This window comes from Pinus tabuliformis, chromosome 7, assembly GCF_031772625.1.
Source record: "Pinus tabuliformis cultivar Carrire ecotype Pingquan chromosome 7, CPIR1, whole genome shotgun sequence".
NCBI lineage: Eukaryota > Viridiplantae > Streptophyta > Pinopsida > Pinales > Pinaceae > Pinus > Pinus tabuliformis.
Window position 1 is genome coordinate 2,070,098,520 of NC_142293.1, and position 19,968 is coordinate 2,070,118,487.

The 19,968-nt window shown below is 40.4% G+C and overlaps 1 protein-coding gene across 1 annotated transcript; it reads left to right on the forward strand.

Moving 5' to 3' along the window:
- The first annotated feature begins 6,557 nt into the window (after positions 1 to 6,557).
- On the forward strand, positions 6,558 to 9,938 carry LOC149256817 (uncharacterized). The gene has a single exon (XM_089455469.1). It carries the CDS (start codon positions 6,558 to 6,560, stop codon positions 9,936 to 9,938), a length of 3,381 nt encoding a protein of 1,126 aa, XP_089311595.1.
- The last annotated feature ends 10,030 nt before the right edge of the window (positions 9,939 to 19,968 follow it).

A 19,968-nucleotide genomic window follows, 5' to 3' on the forward strand; every position in this document is an offset into this window, starting at 1 on the left:
AAGTAATCTTTTCCCAGCTGGAAAAATCATGAACACAAAAATACCCTTCTAGCAGATTTAACAATTTATCTACGACATCTACATCTATCTGACCCTTAAATATGGGAATGTCAAAGTTAACTTGTACCTTAAAGGGTGTGGCACTTCCAGATTAGTTGTTGGAAGTAGATGTGTCGCCCCTAGGTAGCCGTTGAAGGATCTGGGCAATGTTGTCCATCATCGTGTTCCTTTGTTGCTCGAGGGCCTCTTTGAGCAATATTTTGATAGGATATCCCACCTCGTCATCTTTCTTTTCATCCGACAAGGGAGGTTGTCGGGATTTGCGAGGCTGGTCTTGCAAAGTTTTGACCATTTCAATCCCTAACTCCTTATATATTGACCTCGTTGGGGACATGCAAACAAAGACAAACAAAGAGAAAACTGCTTTGATACCACTAATTCATATTTAAATAGGAATGCATCAAATTACAGATATAACCATACATATAGAGATGTATCAAAAATAATACTTCATTTCATTACTGTAAAATACTGAAATATGCTTACAAACAGAAATGGAAATAAACTAGCTAAGGCGATGGTAGCTTATCTCTGAGAAGAGATGTGGTGGCTACATGCCTCAAAACTATGTTACAATGAGGCTCGAAGGCCTATTTATTGTTGAGAAACAATGGAAAACCCTAATCATCCAAAAGCCTAACCCTAGAAGATGAAATGCCAAACTGTGGGCCCCGTTTGGGTAAATTGGTACATCAACTTCCTAGGGTCGTAACTTTGGCATATGATCTCTGTTTGACGCACACAATATCTCGTTAGAAATATTTATCTGAGAACTACAACTTTGGGAAGAGAAACATCAGTCCATTGATCATAAAATGATCCTCAGTGACATTTTAAATGATCAAAAATTAAAGTCAAAATATGCTTCTGGAAATAGTCTCATTGCGTAGATTTCTTCGTTCTGAATCCAACGCAACTTGAACGGGAAAAAATGGACTCTGGACGAAGGAGATATTGTAAAGTGAAAATTGCCCAATGTCCTTAGAAAAGGAGGCAATTTCATTCATTTTAAAACTATATTAAAAAAATTATTTTTAGTATAGGCTCACTGAACAATCCATGACTACCATGTGGCAAGTTGGGATTGGGCCACGTGGCCTTCTCTGGTTGGCTAAAACAGGCATTATGTAAAAATTTTGAGAGTCTATGGGATTCGATCCCTAGACCTATCTCACTTATTATATGGTGATTGCAATTTGGTTTTTTTGATGGTATGGCTTGGAGAAAACCCCAAAATAGGGGGAGGAGTTCGCCAAACTTGGAAGCTCGACTCCCCCTCTTCACGTAATAGAGCTACATGTCCACTCCAATGGATTTAGCCAATGGTTCATCGAAGGTTCTATCCATTCAGCACCAACTCCAACGAAGTCTCTATGACAGTCAAACCTGCCACTACGCGCCATGCAAGCGCCTTATCATTCCTCTAGGAAAGGCTTCAGTCAACACCATTCTGCAATGGATAAGGTTAGCACTCTAATGGCTATCCTCTATGTCAAGAGAATCCACATGAAAGATTATTATATACCATTTTTAATGGTTTATCCGCCATGCATACAAACGGTTTATCCAATGCAAAGGAGATCATGCTAATGGATAGCAATGCAGCCGATCAGCAATCTAGATTGCCATGCAGACAACCACGAGGTTGGAGTCTATGCGCTATGTAGGGGAAGACGTGAGGCTCCATTGAACTTGTATAGCTTCACGTAAACCAAGAAAAACATGCCAAGGTTATCAACGCTCCAATGGATATCCACACAAATCTTATCACATATCAAAAAAATTAATGCAAACTATATTAAAATGTTTGTTGAGTAGTGTGCACCAGAGAAGGAGGAGGGAGGGTCGATCACTCGACCTCCCACCCATTATAACTAAGCCTTTGCCAAAGCACTAGAGCTATTGGACTTGAGAGGAGAGCGCTTTAATATAATTTATTACAGGTAAAATCCAGAGTCCCAGTTGGCAACACTCTGCTAAAGTTAGCGCCCTGCTACAGTTGGCGGAACTGCCAAATTTGGAGGCAGATTTAGCAGTGGCAGACAGAGATTTGATTTTTGGGAGGTCCAGAGGTCACTTTTTCATAACAGGGTTGTGTTTTCACTTTTTCATAACAGGGTTGTGTTTATAGTCAACTTGCATCGTCTCGACATCATCTGTGCTATTTGTTTCATCATTTGTGTTGTAGAATTCCAAAGGAGTAGTGCCATCAAGAAGCTCAAGGTAGCTTAGAGCACTGATTGAAGGAATCAAGTCCAAGGGAGCTTGGATCTGTTTGCAGCCATGACAGGGATATAGATGGTATTCTAAGCCCATTGGTTTAGTTCAATAACCTTTGGAGTTAAGTGTGGAACTTGTAAAAGAATTATTGCCATAATCCCAAAGAGCCAAGTCAAGTTGACAAGAGCTCAAGGAGACGTAGCCCACGAGATTTGGGTGAACTCCTAGATTAAATTTGTTGTTATGTGTGGTTGTTTATTTGCTGCATTATATGACTATTATATGTGTTTAATATCAACATAAGCAAAAGGACTTAAAGCACTAAACTGTTAAAACAAAGACATACACCTATTTCAAGTATTTAATTCCACAATTTTCAACATAAGCTAGATCTTATATTTGTTAAGCTTTGGAGTGAGAGGTTCTTGTAATCATAGAAAGTTATCCAAACGCTCAGTTCAGATCAGGTGGTATCAGAGCAAGATGCTTGATTGATAGAGCAAAAGGTTGCTTGTTTGACTTAAAAGGTGTTTAAACAGTACAAAGGATTTGACTATTTGATTGTTTGTAAACTGACTATTGATTGAGTTTGCAAAGGTGAAGGGAAAGCTACAAGAAGGAAGAAGGGCTGAAGGAATTCTCCTTACCCCAAGGACCTCAAGACAATCCTTGAAGCACAAGAGGTTTTTTTGCAAAAGGGTTGTTTGAATAAGAGTTTGACTCTACAGTCATTTAGTTCAGAAATTTGTCAATAGATTCTGAATTTTGTTGAAGTTCTTTTGTTCATTTTTATAATGACAACTTCTACAAGTGAGTTCTCAAAATATTCCTCCTTCACAAGATTCTTTGATGAAGACATGAAGCAAGACTTGTTCATCATGATGGATATGGTGAGAGAAATGAGCACTGAACTTTGAGAGTAGTTGAATTCCATGAAGGAAGAGAAGCAGTTGCTTTCTGATAAATTGCAGGAAATGTAGAGTCAACTTCATATTGCAAATATGAACCTAAAAAGGATGCATGAGTTTTAGACACAACTCCTTGTTGCCAAAGAAGCCTTAGTCAAGTATCAGCTTGAAGAAGAGGTAAACAATCCTAGTTTGTCTTCAATTTTCTCTAAGAATGTTTATGTTGGTTCTTTTGAAAAACATACAAGAGGCATAGGGTCCAAGTTGACGTCAAAAATGGGCTATGAAGGAAAAGGATTGGGCAGACATGAAAAATTCATTACTGAGCCAATAATGGTGGAGGAAAGACCTAAGTATTTGGGTCTCGGCTATGGACAATCTTATGTAGAAAGTTCCAAAGCAGCCATGAAGGCAATTGAAATAGTTGCTAGAAGGAGTTCCATTTCATGTCTTCTACCTCAAGAGTGTAAAGATTTTATTCTTGGGGAATGCAATAGTTTGAAACATACTTTGCAGGAAGAAGGTGTTCATAAGCATGCACTCGAACAAGAGAGTTGTGAAAGATCTAAAATCATTGAAGAGATTGATGGTGTTCTAAAGGGAGAAAATTCTTCATTCGATTCACCTTCTCATGAAGACAACAAAGGTAAAAGAGAAAGGTATAAATATGATTTCAATCACATTTCTTTTGATTATGTTAAGCATGGTAAATTTCCACATAAGCATTATGATTATTAATATTAACAAAATGAAGAGAAGGCGCGGGAGGACCGAGGCGACGGTGAGAGCTTCGAGCTAGGGTTTCACGGGTGTGCAGGCCTGACAGAGACGCCGGTGTCAGGGATCGGCCCCTGTGACGAGGGACGGAAGCCGTGGACAGGGTTTACGGCCTTACTGACCGCAACGACTCTTAACCCAGGTATTTTTCTAGAAAACTAAGTTTCAAATCTAGCTGATAATACTGAGCGGGATGGACGAGACTAGGGGGGGGGGTGCAAACCCCTCCTTCAGAAACGTAGTGATGGGTGAAACCAGTGCAGAAGGAAATCTAAACGGAAACAAGGAAAACATAGCCCCGGTAATGGGCAACATCTGGCAAAAGAGGATGAAAGGAAAATGCCTTCCTCGAGCTCAGAAAAACCCAGGTATATCATACCCTTCAATAAACTGGAGGAATATAATAGCTATATGAAGGATCATGCATTAATCTACAAATTTATCGGCTACTGGCCATCAGAAAAGGAGCTGAATAGATGGATAGAACAGCGATGGAAACCCCGGGGTCATATAGATCTTAAACTGGGAGCGCAGGGTTTCTTCACGGCTGTATTTACGAACCTGGAAGATAAGAACAGAATTTTTGAGGAAGGGCCGTACTTCCTGAATAATGCAGGCCTGTTTATGAAGCACTGGGAGGAGCGGTATAACCCTGAAAAAGAAAAACTAATGGATGCTCCGGTGTGGGTTAGGTTGTTTGGGTTACCTGATGAGTTTTGGGACCCGGAAATCTTGGAAGGAATAGGCAACTCAATAGGTAGTTTTGTGAAGACTGCAGAGGCCACCAGAAGAGGAAAGTATAATGCCTTTGCTAGAATTTGTGTTTTCATGAACTTAGCTGAACCACTCCCGGAAAATATTGAGTTGGAATACCATGATGAAGTCTGGACGCAGGCGCTTGATTATGAACACATTCCCTTCCGCTGTCGGAAATGTCATGAGTATGGCCACTTATACAGGAACTGCCCATTGAATAAAGAGGAAGGGGAGAAGCCAGGAAAAGATAGGGCAGCAGACAAAGAGGACGGCTTCCAGCAAGTCTATAGGAAGAAACGGCCAAACAAGGAAAACCTGAAACCCAAAACGCAAGAAACACCCAGCACAATAAAAAGCCAAAATAAGTTCCAGGTGTTGCAAGATAATGCGGAAGGGTATGAAGTAAATTTGAATGACGATGAAGACCCAGAGAACTCGCCCATGGAGGTTTCCCGAGAAGAGAAAGAGAAAGCAAAAAGCCCATACAAACCAAACAAGGAACAAACAGAGGAAAAAGAGACGGACGAAACAATGGAATCACATATGGAAGTTGAAAACCAAATGGAAAATGAGGCCGAAGAGGAAAAGCTAATGAAGAGACTGCTACAGGAGTGGAAGTATTTGGATAGCAGATTTATACCAGAAAAACAGAAACAGTTATTCAAGGAGGCCTTCCAGAAATACAAGGAACGGAAAGGGGAAAACCTGGAAAAACAAATAACAGAGGTTGAGGAAAAGCAGAAAGAAGTGATGGAAATGGACAATGCTGGCAAAAGCAGCAGGAAAAGAGGACGGAGAACGCTAAATGAAACTATCCAATCGGTGGGTGAAACACTGATCAACTCTGGTAAAGTGATACCTCTGTCAGAGGTATTTTTCCCCTCCCTCCAAAAGTTTTAAATGATTATTGTTAGCTGGAATATTAGGGGCCTACATAGTAAGGGGAAGCAAAGATATTTGCGAGATAAACTCAAAAAAGAAAAACCTAGCATTTTAATACTGCAGGAGACTAAAATTGAGGTACACCAGTTAGAAGAAATAGTTGAAAGAAATAGATTGAATTACAAAGTAATGGGACAGGATGCCATAGGAGTTGCTGGAGGAATAGCAATATTGTGGAACCCAAATGAAATACTTCTGGAAAAGTGGACTAGCATGCATGGAATCTTAACCGGGATGGGAAGGATAGTGGGGACCAAGGAAACAGTAGCCATCACAGGGGTATATGGACCCACAAACCCTGGAGAAAAAGAAAACTTTATCAGAAGTTTGAGAACGACCCGACAACTTTTTTCTGGACAACCTTGGATCATTGGAGGAGACTTTAACCTAATCAGATCCCTGGAAGAGAAAAAAGGGGGAGTTCGAAGGCTGGATCAATTCATGGACAAGTTCAATGAGATGATAGAAGACCTAAGAGTAGTAGATATGAAAACCATCAATGGAGTCTATACATGGAACAACCGAAGAGGAGGCAAGAACCAAATTGCCTCAAAACTAGATAGATTTCTAATATCTGAAGACATCTTGAACAGAGATATCTTTGTCGAAGCCAAGATCATCCCCTCCTTGGGCTCAGATCATTGGCCAATCCGATTGGAAGTCGACATTAAAAAGATCCAGGGCAAGAAACCGTTTCGGTTTGAAGCATTCTGGTTACGGGATCCGAACTTCATAAAAAAAGCAGAAGAATGGTGGAACCAAAGTCGAGTGCAAGGTAGAGGAAAGATGCACACGTTTCATTTAAAACTAAAAGAACTGAAGATGAAGATTAAGAAATGGAACAAAGAAGAATTTGGCAACATCGTAGAAGACAAGCAAAAGTTAGAAAAGGAAATGGAGGACATCCAACAGAAAATAATTCTGGAAGGCAGGACTGAGGAGAGCATCGCCAAAGAAGGGATTCTGCTGGGAAGAATGGAAGAAAGAAGAAAGCAAGAGGAAATCCTATGGCGGCAAAAATCTAGAGTTAAATGGCTTCGGGAAGGGGAAAGAAATACAAAGTTTTTTCATCAGGCAATGGTTAAGCATAGACAGGGAAATAGAATTCTTTCCATTAAAGGGAATAATGGTACAAGGCTGGTGGAACAAAAGGAAATTGAGCAAACTCTAGTCGATCATCATAGAGGAATTCTCTCCGAACCCCAAGTAGATAGAGAGAGAGCTATCCAGGAAATATGCACTGCTATTCCCAGACTAGTTACGGAGGACCAGAACAAAGCCTTAATGAGGATGGTTACCTTGGAAGAGCTGGAAGAGACAGTGAAAGCAATGAGGAAGGGCACAGCACCGGGCCCGGACGGCTTTACAGTAGATTTCTACCAGGCTGGCTGGCATTTTCTTGGAAAAGAAATACTAGATTTGGTAGAAGAATCAAGGGTGCAACAGAAGGTATGGCCGGCTCTCAACTCAACCTTCTTTACTTTAATCCCTAAAGGTGAAAATATGGAGGATGCTAATGGCTTTAGACCGATAGCTCTTTGTAATGTAGTATATAAGATCATAACTTCTCTTATTGCTAGAAGATTAAAACCCTTGCTGGAAAGTTTAATATCGGCGGAGCAAACTGGTTTTGTGGAGGGGAGACAGATCTTGGATGGCTTAGTTGTCTCTCAAGAAGTTATCCACTCCCTCAAAGATAAAAAACGGAAAGGAATGATGATTAAGCTTGATTTATCCAAAGCCTACGATAGGCTCAACTGGAGATATCTGGAAAGAGTTCTTGCATGCTTCGGCTTTCACAAGAGATGGATTACATGGATCCATAATCTCATTTCTTCTCCTAACTTTTCAATCTTAGTCAATGGAAACCCTTCGAACACGTTTAATGCCTCCAGAGGTATTCGTCAAGGAGATCCACTGTCTCCTTTCCTGTTCATCGTGGCAGCAGAGGGTCTAGGAAGGTATATTACTCAGGAAAAAGCAGCTCAAAGATTAAAAGGACTTCGCTTATGGGGAGACAGACTCCCCCTTACGCATCAACAATTTGTTGACGATATAATGCTCTTTGGGGAGCCAACTGTTAAGGAAGTCAAACATCTAAAGAAAATCCTTGACCTGTTTGCTGAAGCTTCGGGACTTGAAATTAATCGGGATAAGTCATGTGTTTTTATCTTCAACACGGTGGATCAAGTGAAGACTCACCTTATTAGAATTCTGGGCTTCAAAAAGGGTGAACTGCCTACCAAGTATTTGGGTAACATGTTGGACTTCACGACAAAAAGATTGAAAAACTGGCAAGGAATCTTAGACAGAATGAGGAAAAAAGTCTCGAGCTGGGCTTTCAGGGTCCTGAATATTGCTGGCAGAATTGTTTTAGCCAAATCGGTTTTGCAGGCTATACCTATTTATCCACTCTCAATAATGGCGGCCCCGAAAGGAGTTTATGGGAAGATTAGAGAAATTATCAGAAATTTCATTTGGCGAGGGTCGGAGGAAAAGAAGAAATGGGCCTTGGTGGCCTGGAATCAGCTTACAGAGAGGAAAGAGAAAGGTGGGTTGGGATTAAAAGACCCAGAACTGCTCAATCAAACCCTGGGAGCTAAACTTTGGTGGAGGTGGGTGCAAGGGGGAAATGACCTCTGGAAATCAATATGGAGAACAAAATATCGAATGCCAGACTCACAGGTAGACATTCTAAGACAAGAAGAAATGCCTCGCAGATCCGCGGTATGGGAACTGGCCAGCCAGAATAGAGACATTGTCAAGCAACATGCGTTCTGGGAAATCAGAGGAGGTAATGAGGCTCACTTCTGGGACGACAAATGGCAGCAAAGAGAAAGACTGACTAATATGCAGAGCCTTCAACCAATCAGAGGAAGAATTGAGGAGAATAGAACAAATGTCAAGGATTATTGGAATCCTGTCAACATGAATGATTGCTGGAGATCCTGGAAGGACCCATTAGAGTGGGATCAGAGTCTCAATCCAGACCTGCAGACGGCTTTCAATAAGGAAATGAATTCAAGGAAAATCAAGGTAAGGGACGGAAAAGATATCCTACGATGGGGTAATACCATGAGAGGACTTTTCTCAGTTAAGGAAGCATATTATCTGGCAAATCCCCACAATATCAATGATGGCCAACAGGACTGGAGGAAAATTTGGGATCTAAATTGGTGGCCCAAAGTAACCACTTTCGCTTGGATAGCTTTGAAAAATAAAATTCTTACTTGGGACCGCATCCAGAAACGGGGTTTCTCGGGACCTTCGAGCTGTTACCTGTGTAAAAATCATGAAGAAAGCAGAGATCATATCATGATCCATTGCCCGTATATTAAACAACTATGGTCTCATACAAAGCATACCTTTAATAAACCTGAGGTGGAGATTAGAGATTTCAACGAAATGGTTTTCCATTGGAGGGAGGAAACCTTCAAATGCAGAGTCATACAGAGAGCCTGGAACCTTGCCTCAGGTTTTGTAATATGGCTGGTATGGAAGGAACGTAATGCTAGAATTTTTAAAAGTGTTAATAAGGAGCCTGAGGCAATTTGGGAGCGGGTGACAGAGGCACTACGAGAAACCATTCTAGTAGAGAGATGGCAGGACGACGATTGGAAAGCAGATCCAGGGGAACACGAAATTTTGCGCAGACTAAACCTGAAATTTGAGATGGTGCAGCATCAATTCAGGAAAGATCAGGACATGAGGGTTAAAAGTCCAGACACGTTTACCTATCCCAGGGATCAATTTGTAAAACTAAATTTTGACGGGGCTTCTAAGGGTAACCCTGGGGATGCAGGATTTGGGGGTATATTCCATGACAGTAACAAACAAGTAAGATGGATATATGCTGACTGGGGAGGGAATATGACTAACAATGAGGCCGAGTTCTGGGCTCTCCACACTGGATTGCGAATAGCTATCAGAAATGGATATTCAAACTTGGAAATTTCGGGCGATTCCCAAATAGCCATTGAAATGGTTAAGAAACTCAGGAATGGCAAGGGGTGGGACAAGGTGACTAAGAGCTGGCGCACAGCAGGTATCGTTCAGGAGATAGAGGGTATGATTAAAAGAATAGACTACTGTATCTTCAATCATGTTCGAAGAAATGGCAATAAACCTGCGGACTGGCTGGCCAATTGGGGCAGCAGAGGACAGCAGAGCAGGATTGATAGTCAGTGGAGGAATCCGGAGGCAAACGGGGAATGGAAAGATCTACACACGCTCATTAAGGCTGATCATGATGGTGTCATCGGGGATCACACTTAGATTAATGAAAGACAGTAGTAAATGGCAGAGGTACGATCGAACTATGACCAAAGTTCGACTGCTTAAGGTGACGGTGTTATCGGGGAACACACTTCAATTAATGAAAGAGATGATCAAATGGCAAAGACACGATCGAACCATGACCAAAGTTCGATCACCTCAGGTGCTAAGTGGCATGCCAATTCATACAATGATGAAGCAGGAATTGAAAGGAGGTACAGTGGCGGCAGAGGGGATGAGTACCAAGGATTACGCATTCGATGCGATAATTAAGACGCATCAGCTGAGAGGGGAGATTAACGAGGTGTCAGGATACACCGTAGTAGATGTGATTATGGATGGAACGGTCGACGGTAGTGGGGTACCGGATCTAGATAGGAAGAGGCCGGGAACTCAAATTCGGGCATCATTATATATCCACCACAATAGAAACCGGCAAATTCTAGAGAAACCGAGTCAGGGAAACAGCCACCTTTGCGGGATAATTCGAAATTATCTTCAGAGTCTCCAGCGGAGGCAGTCGAAGAAAGGAAGTATTCTGAGAAGAAGGAGCGGCGGAGCTGTAAGAGATATGGAGACCCGTCAGAGAGGCCGAGGCGCAGGGGAGCGGGGTGTAATTGAGGAAGAATGGGAGCAAGGGAAGGGCAAAAGCCCCCTAAACCGGGAACCCCCAATCACAATTTGGGATACAGAGGACGACTCAGACGAGAAAGAAGAGGGTGGCTCTGGGAAAAGACCCAAGGAAATGCAAAAGAGGAGCTTTAAGGGCAGCACGCCCCAAATGGAGACGTACTCGTCCAGGCAGCCAGCTGCTGAGGATAGACGCTCGGGGCTCCGGAAGAGGGGTCGTCCACTGAGCAGCGGACAAAGCAAAATGCGGAAGGAGGAGGGAGACCACGGAAAGACAGAGTTTGAGGAAGGAGAGAATTCGGGTAGGCGGCAGCAGCGACAAATGAAGCCGAAAAGGACTGTCATGCACCAGATCCGAACGGCAGAAAGGGCGTTTCAGAAAAATGCCGACCCCGATATTCGCAAAATTATGCAATTTCTTGAAGAGGAGGCCATTCAAGAGCAATCGGCAGATGAGATGGAGGAATGGGCTACAATCCTCCACGACCCGGGCCACACTCGTGGACGCAGGACCCTTTTCAAGCAATCCCTTCACATGTATTGGGTAATGAAAGGCCTGATGGCGAAGGCCCTGGAACAGGTTGCCAAAGAAATGGCGGATTTGCTCCAGAAGAAACCTGAGATGAGCAGGGAGCTAAGCTATATCCGCACAACCTTGTCAAAGCAGGAGGATAAACTGGATGAGATCCTCTGCCTGTTGAAGGGTGAACGTCAGGATCCTGTTCAAGAAGACAGACAGCCGAATCCCGCGCAAGGAGCCCGCCGACCGGTGGACGAGGAAAATGCATGAAGGCAGATATGTTTAGCTATGCTACTGTTGGTCCTGATTTTGCTTGCGTCTTTTTAAATGAATAGTAGAAATAATAATGTAGTTATGAATAGGATTTACTGTAAGTTTCAAAACTGCTATGCTGTGTTAGCTACTTTGGTTAGACGGAGAGCCTATTACTTTTGGGCTGGATTGAAAAATTATAGATGGTTTTGACCCGGTTTCCCCTTGAGGGCGGGCATCTATGGTTTGATCGATGTATCTTTTGTGAAAAATTTTCAGTAATAGAATGAGTACTACCGGAGCTTACAAAAAAAAAAAATTCCACATAAGCATTGGAAAATAATTGCAAGTTCCTTTTGTGGTTTGATTAACCATAGTGTTTCTAGATGTTGGAAGAAAATGGCCACATACAGGAAACTTTTGAAGAAAAGAAGGCAAGAAGCTAAAGGTCCATTGGACAAGGAAAATTATGTTGTAAAAAGGATAAACATGTGATGCACTTATTTCCATAAGCAAGGACATATTTCTGAAAGGTGTTGGACTTTGAATCCAACAATGCTTCCACGAAATTTGAAGAAAGTGGAAAAATAGAATGGCAAGAATGGAAAGGAAGTTTCCATAATTGACGTGTGTCAGGATGATTCACACATTGATGTCGATGTCCAATTAAAGGAAGCACCTTTGATGCGGATTGGTAAGAAATGGTTAGAGTTCTTATCCAATTAAAGTTGCATATATTTTTATGTGATGCATTTATTTGATAATGAAATGCAAGTTGCAGGGTTTTACCAAAAAGGTGAATGGAAAAGTTGAGTATGAAGAATCACTTTATTGTGGAAAAATTATATTCATTTCAGATTTGTAAGTACATGTACATGTGATTGAGGATCTTGTACTTATGATTGTACTTAAGAGAAAGTTGAAGAATGGAATTCATACATGAGAATGGTATGTATGAACACAGGTATGTTAATGATTTCCTTGTATTTTAACACGTATGTGTAATTGACTTGATGGAAAGCAATCGACCATCATATTGCATTGTTTAAACATGCATGTAATGTCATATTGACTTGGAAAAGTTGATTTGGTCTCCAAGATTGTAAAAGGGAGATAAAGATGAAGTGTTTCATCTTTGAAAAAGAATCGTTAAACTTCTTTTTGTACAAGCTTGATTTGAAGGGTCATGTTTGAAAAGGCATGTTTTTAGTCCACTTGTGATTTAGTCAATCATTTTTACACAAGATGTAAAGACATGAAGATGATTCACATGATGTGAAATTTGTTTCTTTTGTTGGAGCAAGAATTTATGTCATCAAGTTATTTTGATAAGATGTCAGAAGAAAATTTGTAACAGAAATTCTGAATGCTTCTCAAGAAAATTCTATTGAGAAAATGTAATCTCATATTTGTTGAACCACCTTGGATCGATGATCAAGGAAGACAATTCTTAACTGGAGGACAAGCACATCTGGGAAGGAAAGTGTTGACTATCTTTGATTTTTGGTTCAAAGGCACTAGCCGTGCAAGGCAAGTGTATGGACGTTGAAAGAAGAGGGTTTTGTTACTCTCATCCACTATATAGATTGGTATATCAGTCATTTGGGGTCCAAAAGATTACCAATGGGGAGGAGTGATCAGAAAATGATCCTCAATGACCTTTTAAATGCTCAAAAATTAAAGTCAAAATATGCTTCTGGAAATAGTCCCATTGCATAGATTTCTTCATTCTGAATCTAGTGCAACTTGAACGGGAAAAAATGGACTCTAGACGAAGGAGATATTGTAAAGTGAAAATTGCCCAATGTCCTTAGAAAAGGAGGCAATTTCATTAAGTTTAAAACTATATTAAAAATTTGATTTTTAGTATAGGATCACTTGCCAATCCACGGCTGCCACGTGGCAGGCTAGGATTGGGTGACATGGCATTCTCTGGTTGGCTAAAAGAGGCATTATGTAAAATGTTTGAGAGTCTATGGGATTTGATCCCTAGACCTATCACCCACAAGTGCAAGGTCTTAACCGAATGGGCTGCACAATGTCACTTGTTATATGGTGATTGAAATTTGGGTTTTTTGATGGTATGGGTTAGAGAAAACCCCAAAATAGGGGGAGGAGCCTACCAAACTTGGTAGCTCGACTCCCCCTCTTCACGTAATGGAGCCACATATCCACTCCAATGGATTTAGCCAATGGTTCATCGAAGGTTCTATCCATTCAGTGCCAACTCCAACGAAGTCTCTACGATAGTCAAACCTTCCACTACGCACCATGAAAGAACCTTACCATTCTTCCAACGAAGGCTCCAGTCAACACCATTCTCCAATGGATAAGGTTAGCGCTCTAATGGCTATCCTCTACGTTAAGAGAATCTGCATGAAAGATTATTATATACCATTTTTAACGGTTTATTAGCCATGCATACAAATGGTTTATCCTTCACAAAGGAGATCATGCTAATGGATAGCAATGCAGCCGATCAGCAATCTGGATTGCCATGCAGATAACCACGGGGTTGGAGTCTATGCACTATGCAAGGGAAGCCACGAGGCTCCAGTGAACATGCAGACCTCCATGTAAACCAATAAAAATGTGCCAAGGTTATCAATGCTCCAACGGATATCCATGCGGATCTTATCACATATTAAAAACATTAATGCAGACTATATTAAAATGTTTGTTGAGTAGTGTTCTAGAGAAGGAGGAGGGAGGGTCGATCACTCGACCTCTAACCCATTATAACTAAGCCTTTGCCAAAGCGCTAGAGCCATTGGACTGGAGAGGAGAGTGGCTTTAATATAATTTATTGCAGGTAAAATCCAGAGTCCCAGTTAGCAGCAATCCGCTAAAGTTAGCGCCCTGCTACAGTTGGCGGAACTGCCAAATTTGGAGGTATATTTAGCAGTTGCAGATATAGAGTTGACTTTTGGGAGGTCCAGAGGTCACTTTGTCATAACAGGGTCATTTTTATAGTCGATTTGCATCCTCTCAATGTTCTAAACTCATCTGTACTATCAGTTTTTGCATTTGAGTTGCATAATTCCGAAGGAGTAGTGCCATCAAGAAGCTCAAGGTAGCTCATAGCACTAATTGAAGGAATAAAGTCCAAGGGAGCTTGGATCTGTTTGCAGCCATGATAGGGATATATATGGTATTCTAATCCCATTGGTTCAGTTCAATATCCTTTGGAGTTAAGTGTGGAACTTGTAAAATAATTATTGCCATAATCCCAAAGAGCCAAGTCAAGTTACAAGAGCTCACGGAGACGTAGCCCACGAGATTTGGGTGAACTCCTAGATTAAATTTTTTGTTATGTGTGGTGGTTTATTTACTGCATTATATGACTGTTATATGTGTTTAATATCAACATAAGCAAAAGGACTTAAAGCACTAAACAATTAAAACAAAGACATACACCTATTTCAAGTATTTAATTCCGCAATTGTCAAATAACCTAGATATTATATTTGTTAAGCTTTGGAGTGGAAGGTTCTTGTAAGCATAACAAGTTATCAAAACCCTCATTTCAGGTCAGGTGGTATCAGAGCAGGATGCTTGATTGATAGAGCAAAAGGTTTCTTGTTTGACTTAAAAGGTGTTTAAACAATACAAAGGATTTGACTGTTTGATTGTTTGTAAACTGACTATTGATTGAGTTTTCAAAGATGAAGGGAAAGCTATTAGAAGGAAGAAGGGCTGAAGGAATTCTCCTTACCCCAAGGACCTCAAGAAAATCCTTGAAGCACAAGAGGTTTTTTTGCAAAAGGGCTTTTTGAATAAGAGTTTGACTCTATAGTCATTTAGTTTAGAAATTTGTCAATAGATTCTAAATTTTGTTGAAGTTATTTTGTTCATTTTTATAATGACAACTTCTACAAGTGAGTTCTCAAAATCTTCCTCCTTCACAAGATTCTTTAATGAAGACATGAAGCAAGACTTTTTCATCATGATGGATATGGTGAGAGAAATGAGCATTGAACTTTGAGAGCAGTTGAATTCCATGAAGGAAGAGAAGTAGTTGCTTTCTGACAAATTGTAGGAAATGGAGAGTCAACTTCATATTGGAAATATGAACCTAAAAAGGGTGCATGAGTTGGAGACATAGCTCCTTGTTTCCAAAGAAGCCTTGGTCAAGTATCATCTTGAAGAAGAGGTAAACAATCCTAGTTTGTCTTCAATTTCCTCTAAGAATGTTTATGCTGGTTATTTTGAAAAACATACAAGAGGCATATGGTCCAAGTTGATGTCAAAAGTGTGCTATGAAGGAAAAGGATTGGGAAAATGTGCACAAGACATTGTTGAGCCAATAATGGTGGAGGAAAGGCCTAAGTATTTGGGTCTTGGCTATGGACAATCTTATGGAGAAAGTTCCAAAGCAGCCATGAAGGCAATTGAAACAGTTCCTAAAAGGAGTTTCATTTCAGGTCTTCTACCTCAAGAGTATAAAGATTGTATTCTTGGGGAATGCAATAGTTTGAAACATACTTTGCAGGAAGAAGGTGTTCATAAGCATGCACTTGAACAAGAGAGTCGTGAAAGCTGTAAAATCATTGAGGAGATTGATGGTGTTCCGAAGGGAGCCACTTCTTCATTCAATTCACCTTCTCATGAAGACAACAAAGGTAAAAGAGAAAGGTATAAATCTGATTTCAATCACACTTCTTTTGATTATGTTAAGCATGGTAAATTTCCACATAAGAATTGGAAAAGAATTGCATGTTCCTTTTGTGGTTTGGTTAACCGTAGGGTTTCTAGATGTTGGAAGAAAATGGCCACATACAGGAAACTTTTGAAGAAAAGAAGGCAAGAAACCAAAGGTCCATTGGACAAGGCAAATTATGTTGTAAAAAGGATGAATATGTGTTGCACTTATTGCCATAAGCAAGGGCATATTGCTGAAAGGTGTGGGACTTTGAATCCAACAATGCTTCCATGAAATTTGAAGAAAGTGGAAAAAGAGAATGGCAAGAATGGAAAGGAAGTTTCCATAATTGATGTGTGTTAGGATGATTCACATATTGATGTCGATGTGTAGTTAACGCAAGCACCTTTGATGTGGATTGGTAAGAAATGGTTAGAGTTCTTATCCAATTAAAGTTGCATATCTTTTGATGTGATGCATTTCTTTGCTAATGAAATGCAAGTTGCAAGGTTTTACCAAAAAGGTGAATGGAAAAGTTGAGTATGAAGACTCACATTAATGCGGAAAAATTATATTCATTTCAGCTTTGTAAGTACATGTCCATATGATTGAGGAACTTGTACTTATGATTGTACTTAAGAGAAAGTTGAAGAATGGAATGCATATATGAGAATGGTATGTATGAACACAGGGATGTTAATGATTTCCTTGTACTTGAACTTGTATGTGTAATTGACTTGATGGAAAGAAATTGACCATCATATTGCTTTGTTTAAACATGCATGTAATGTCACATTGACTTGGAAAAATTGATTTGGTCTCGAATATTGTAAGAGGGAGATAAATATGAAGTGTTTCATCTTTGAAAAAGAATCGTTAAAATTCTTTTTGTACATGCTTGACTTGAAGGGTCAAATGTTTGAAAAGTTATGTCTTTAGTCGGCTTGTGATTTAGTCAATCATTTGTACACAAGATGTAAATACATGATAATGACTCACATGATATGAAATTTGTTTCTTTTGTTGGAGCAAGAATTTATGTCATCAAGTTATTTTGCCAAGATGTCAGAAGAAAATTTGTAACAGAAATTTTGAATGCTGCTCGGGAAAATTTCTGTCGAGAAGATGTAATATCATGTTTGTTGAACCACCTTGGATCGATAATCAAGGAAGACAGTGCTTAACCAGAGGACAAGCACATCCAGGAAGGAAAGTGTTGACTATCTTTGAGTTTTGGTTCAAAGGCACTAGCCATGCAATGCAAGTGTATGGAGGCTGAAAGAAGAGGGTGTTATTACTCTCATCTACTGTATAGATTGGTATATCAGTCTTTTGGGGTCCAAAAGATTCCTAATGGGGAGGAGTGATCAAAAAATGATCCTCGATGACTTTTTAAATGCTCAAAAAATAAATTCAAAAGATGCTTTTGGAAATAGTCTCATTGCGTATATTTCTTCATTCTGAATCCAGCGCAACTTGAACGGGAAAAAATGGACTCTGGATGAAGGAGATATTGTAAGGTGAAAATTTCCTAATGTCCTTAGAAAAGGAGGCAATTTCATTAATTTTAAAACTATAATAAAAATTTGAATTTTAGTATAGGCTTACTAGCCAATCCATGATTGCCACATGCCAGGCTGGGATTGGGCCACGTGGGCTTCTCTGATTGGCTAAAAGAGGAATTATGTAAAAGTTTTAATAGTCTATGGGATTCGATCCCTAGACCTATCTCCCACAAGCGCAAGGTCTTAACCAGATGGACTGTGCAATGTCACTTGTTATATGGTGATTGCAATTTGGTCTTTTTGATGGTATGGGTTGGAGAAAACCCCAAAATAGGGGGAGGATCCTACCAAACTTGGCAGCTTGATTCCCCCTCTTCACATAATGGAGCCACATATCCACTCACACCTTATCATTCCTCCAGCGAAGGCTCCAGTCAACACCATTCTCCAATGGATAAGGTTAGCGCTCTAATGGCTATCCTCTACGTTAAGAGAATCCACATGAAAGATTATTATATACCAATTTTAATGGTTTATCTGCCATGCATACAAATGGTTTTTCTAGCACAAAGGAGATCACACTAATGAATAGCAATGTAGCTGGTCAGCAATTTGGACTACCATGCAGACAACCATGGGGTTGGGGTCTATGCACTATGCAGGGGAAGCCACGAGGCTCCAGTGAACATGCATACCTCCACGTAAACCAATAAAAATGTGCCAAGCTTATCAACGCTCCAATGAATATCCACGCGGATCTTATCACATATCAAAAACATTAATTCAGACTATATTAAAATGTTTGTTAAGTAGTGTGCACTGGAGGGGGAGGGTAGGAGGGGGGCTTGACCACTCGACTTCCCACCCATTACAACTAAGCCTTTGCCAGAGCACTAGAACCATCGAACTAAATACAAGAGCAGCTTTAATATAATTTATTGCAGGTAAAATCCAAATTCCCAGTTAGCAGCACTTCGCTAAAGTTAGCGCCTTGCTACAGTTGGTGGAACTACCAAATTTGGACGCAGATTTAGCAGTTGCAGACAGAGAGCTGATTTTTGGGAGGTCCAGAGGTCACTTTATCAGAACAAGGTCGTGTTTATAGTCAATTTGCATCGTGTTATCTACCTATATCAATAGGTTTCATATTTCATGATTGGCAAAGAAAGTTCCAAATATGCTCTTCTTTGGTGATACAAAGATCCCATATTTCCATGAGAAAACAATGTGTGTATATAGCTTTATGTTGACTCAATTTTGATGGATGGTTCAACAGCCTAATCTGGATCATGTCATGTTTCAATTTTCTATTGTAGAATAGAGAAAGAAGTCTGTCCAAATTGTTTAATCTTGGCAGACCAGTAGCTTAGGTAGAGAATTAAGGTTCCCAACTGCTTAATCTGGGACCTTGGAAGCAATAAGGGTAGTGCTAGATAGAAAATCAAAAGAAAAAGCCATTGGAAAAGAAAAGGCACATATGGGTCTGCAAGTCCAAGTGCACCCTCAAAGAAGAAACAAAAAATGCTAGGCAAGCAGATGGGTAGGTAGATGGGGTTGCAGAAATGTCATTCCTTTCCAACTGAATCTTGCTGGTCAAAACAAGGAAAGCATCAACGGATAGAAAAGCTCCTCTTCTCTATCACTTTTCTGTAACACAATGGAGCATGTCTAACTTCCTTTTTCCCTTTATCATATTCATTACTAACATCCCTACACCAGTGGTGTTCATGAAAGAATTCAAGGTTTTATGTTGGTTCTGGTTTCCTTTAGAGCCACATTTCTTGTCTAAAAATTCTTTTCATTTTGATCTACTTCCTATACTAAGTTGATTTCATACGAAAACTTAGTGTTTCACCCCTTCCCCCACTCTTACTAACCCCTAACTACTTATTATCTAAATCCCCTATGTTCCCCATTTCCCTACTATTATAAACACTATGGTGTATAAACCCCAAGCATGCTATAAATACCCCTTCCCCTTGGCACTATAGCCATATGTTCACAGTCAGGGATTAAAGTGACATCTGGTCACTTTAAGAACCCAAACCCTACCCCTTGTCCCCCTTCAGAAGTTATCCAAACCATTAACCCCTTCATTTGCTAAAAAACCTTGTAAAAAACCCCTTTTTACCCATAACCCGCTTTATTTACAAAAAGCATACAAAAACCCACTTTTTCCCATTTACCCAAAGTCTTAGCGCTATACGCATTTTTGTAAAAACATTGAAAAAACCATATGAATCGCCAAATTCCCAAAGGTCCCGCCGGGTGCAAATTTCAAAAGAAATATTATTTTAATCCCGCCCGCATCCGTATCGTCCGGCCAGCTCAACGATCTGTCGACCGTCGGATCAGGCCCTTTTCATCCGACGGCCCTCGTACATATCGAACCGGCCCCGACATCCGAAAGATACCTTCCGATATCTGTCAGAGGGTGACGTCAGGCCTCTGCCACGCATCACCCCCACATCGTATCGGAGG

Excerpts from the sequence above, each read along its gene's own strand:
- LOC149256817 (XM_089455469.1), top strand. The coding sequence starts at position 6,558 with ATGGAGGACATCCAACAGAAAATAATTCTGGAAGGCAGGACTGAGGAG.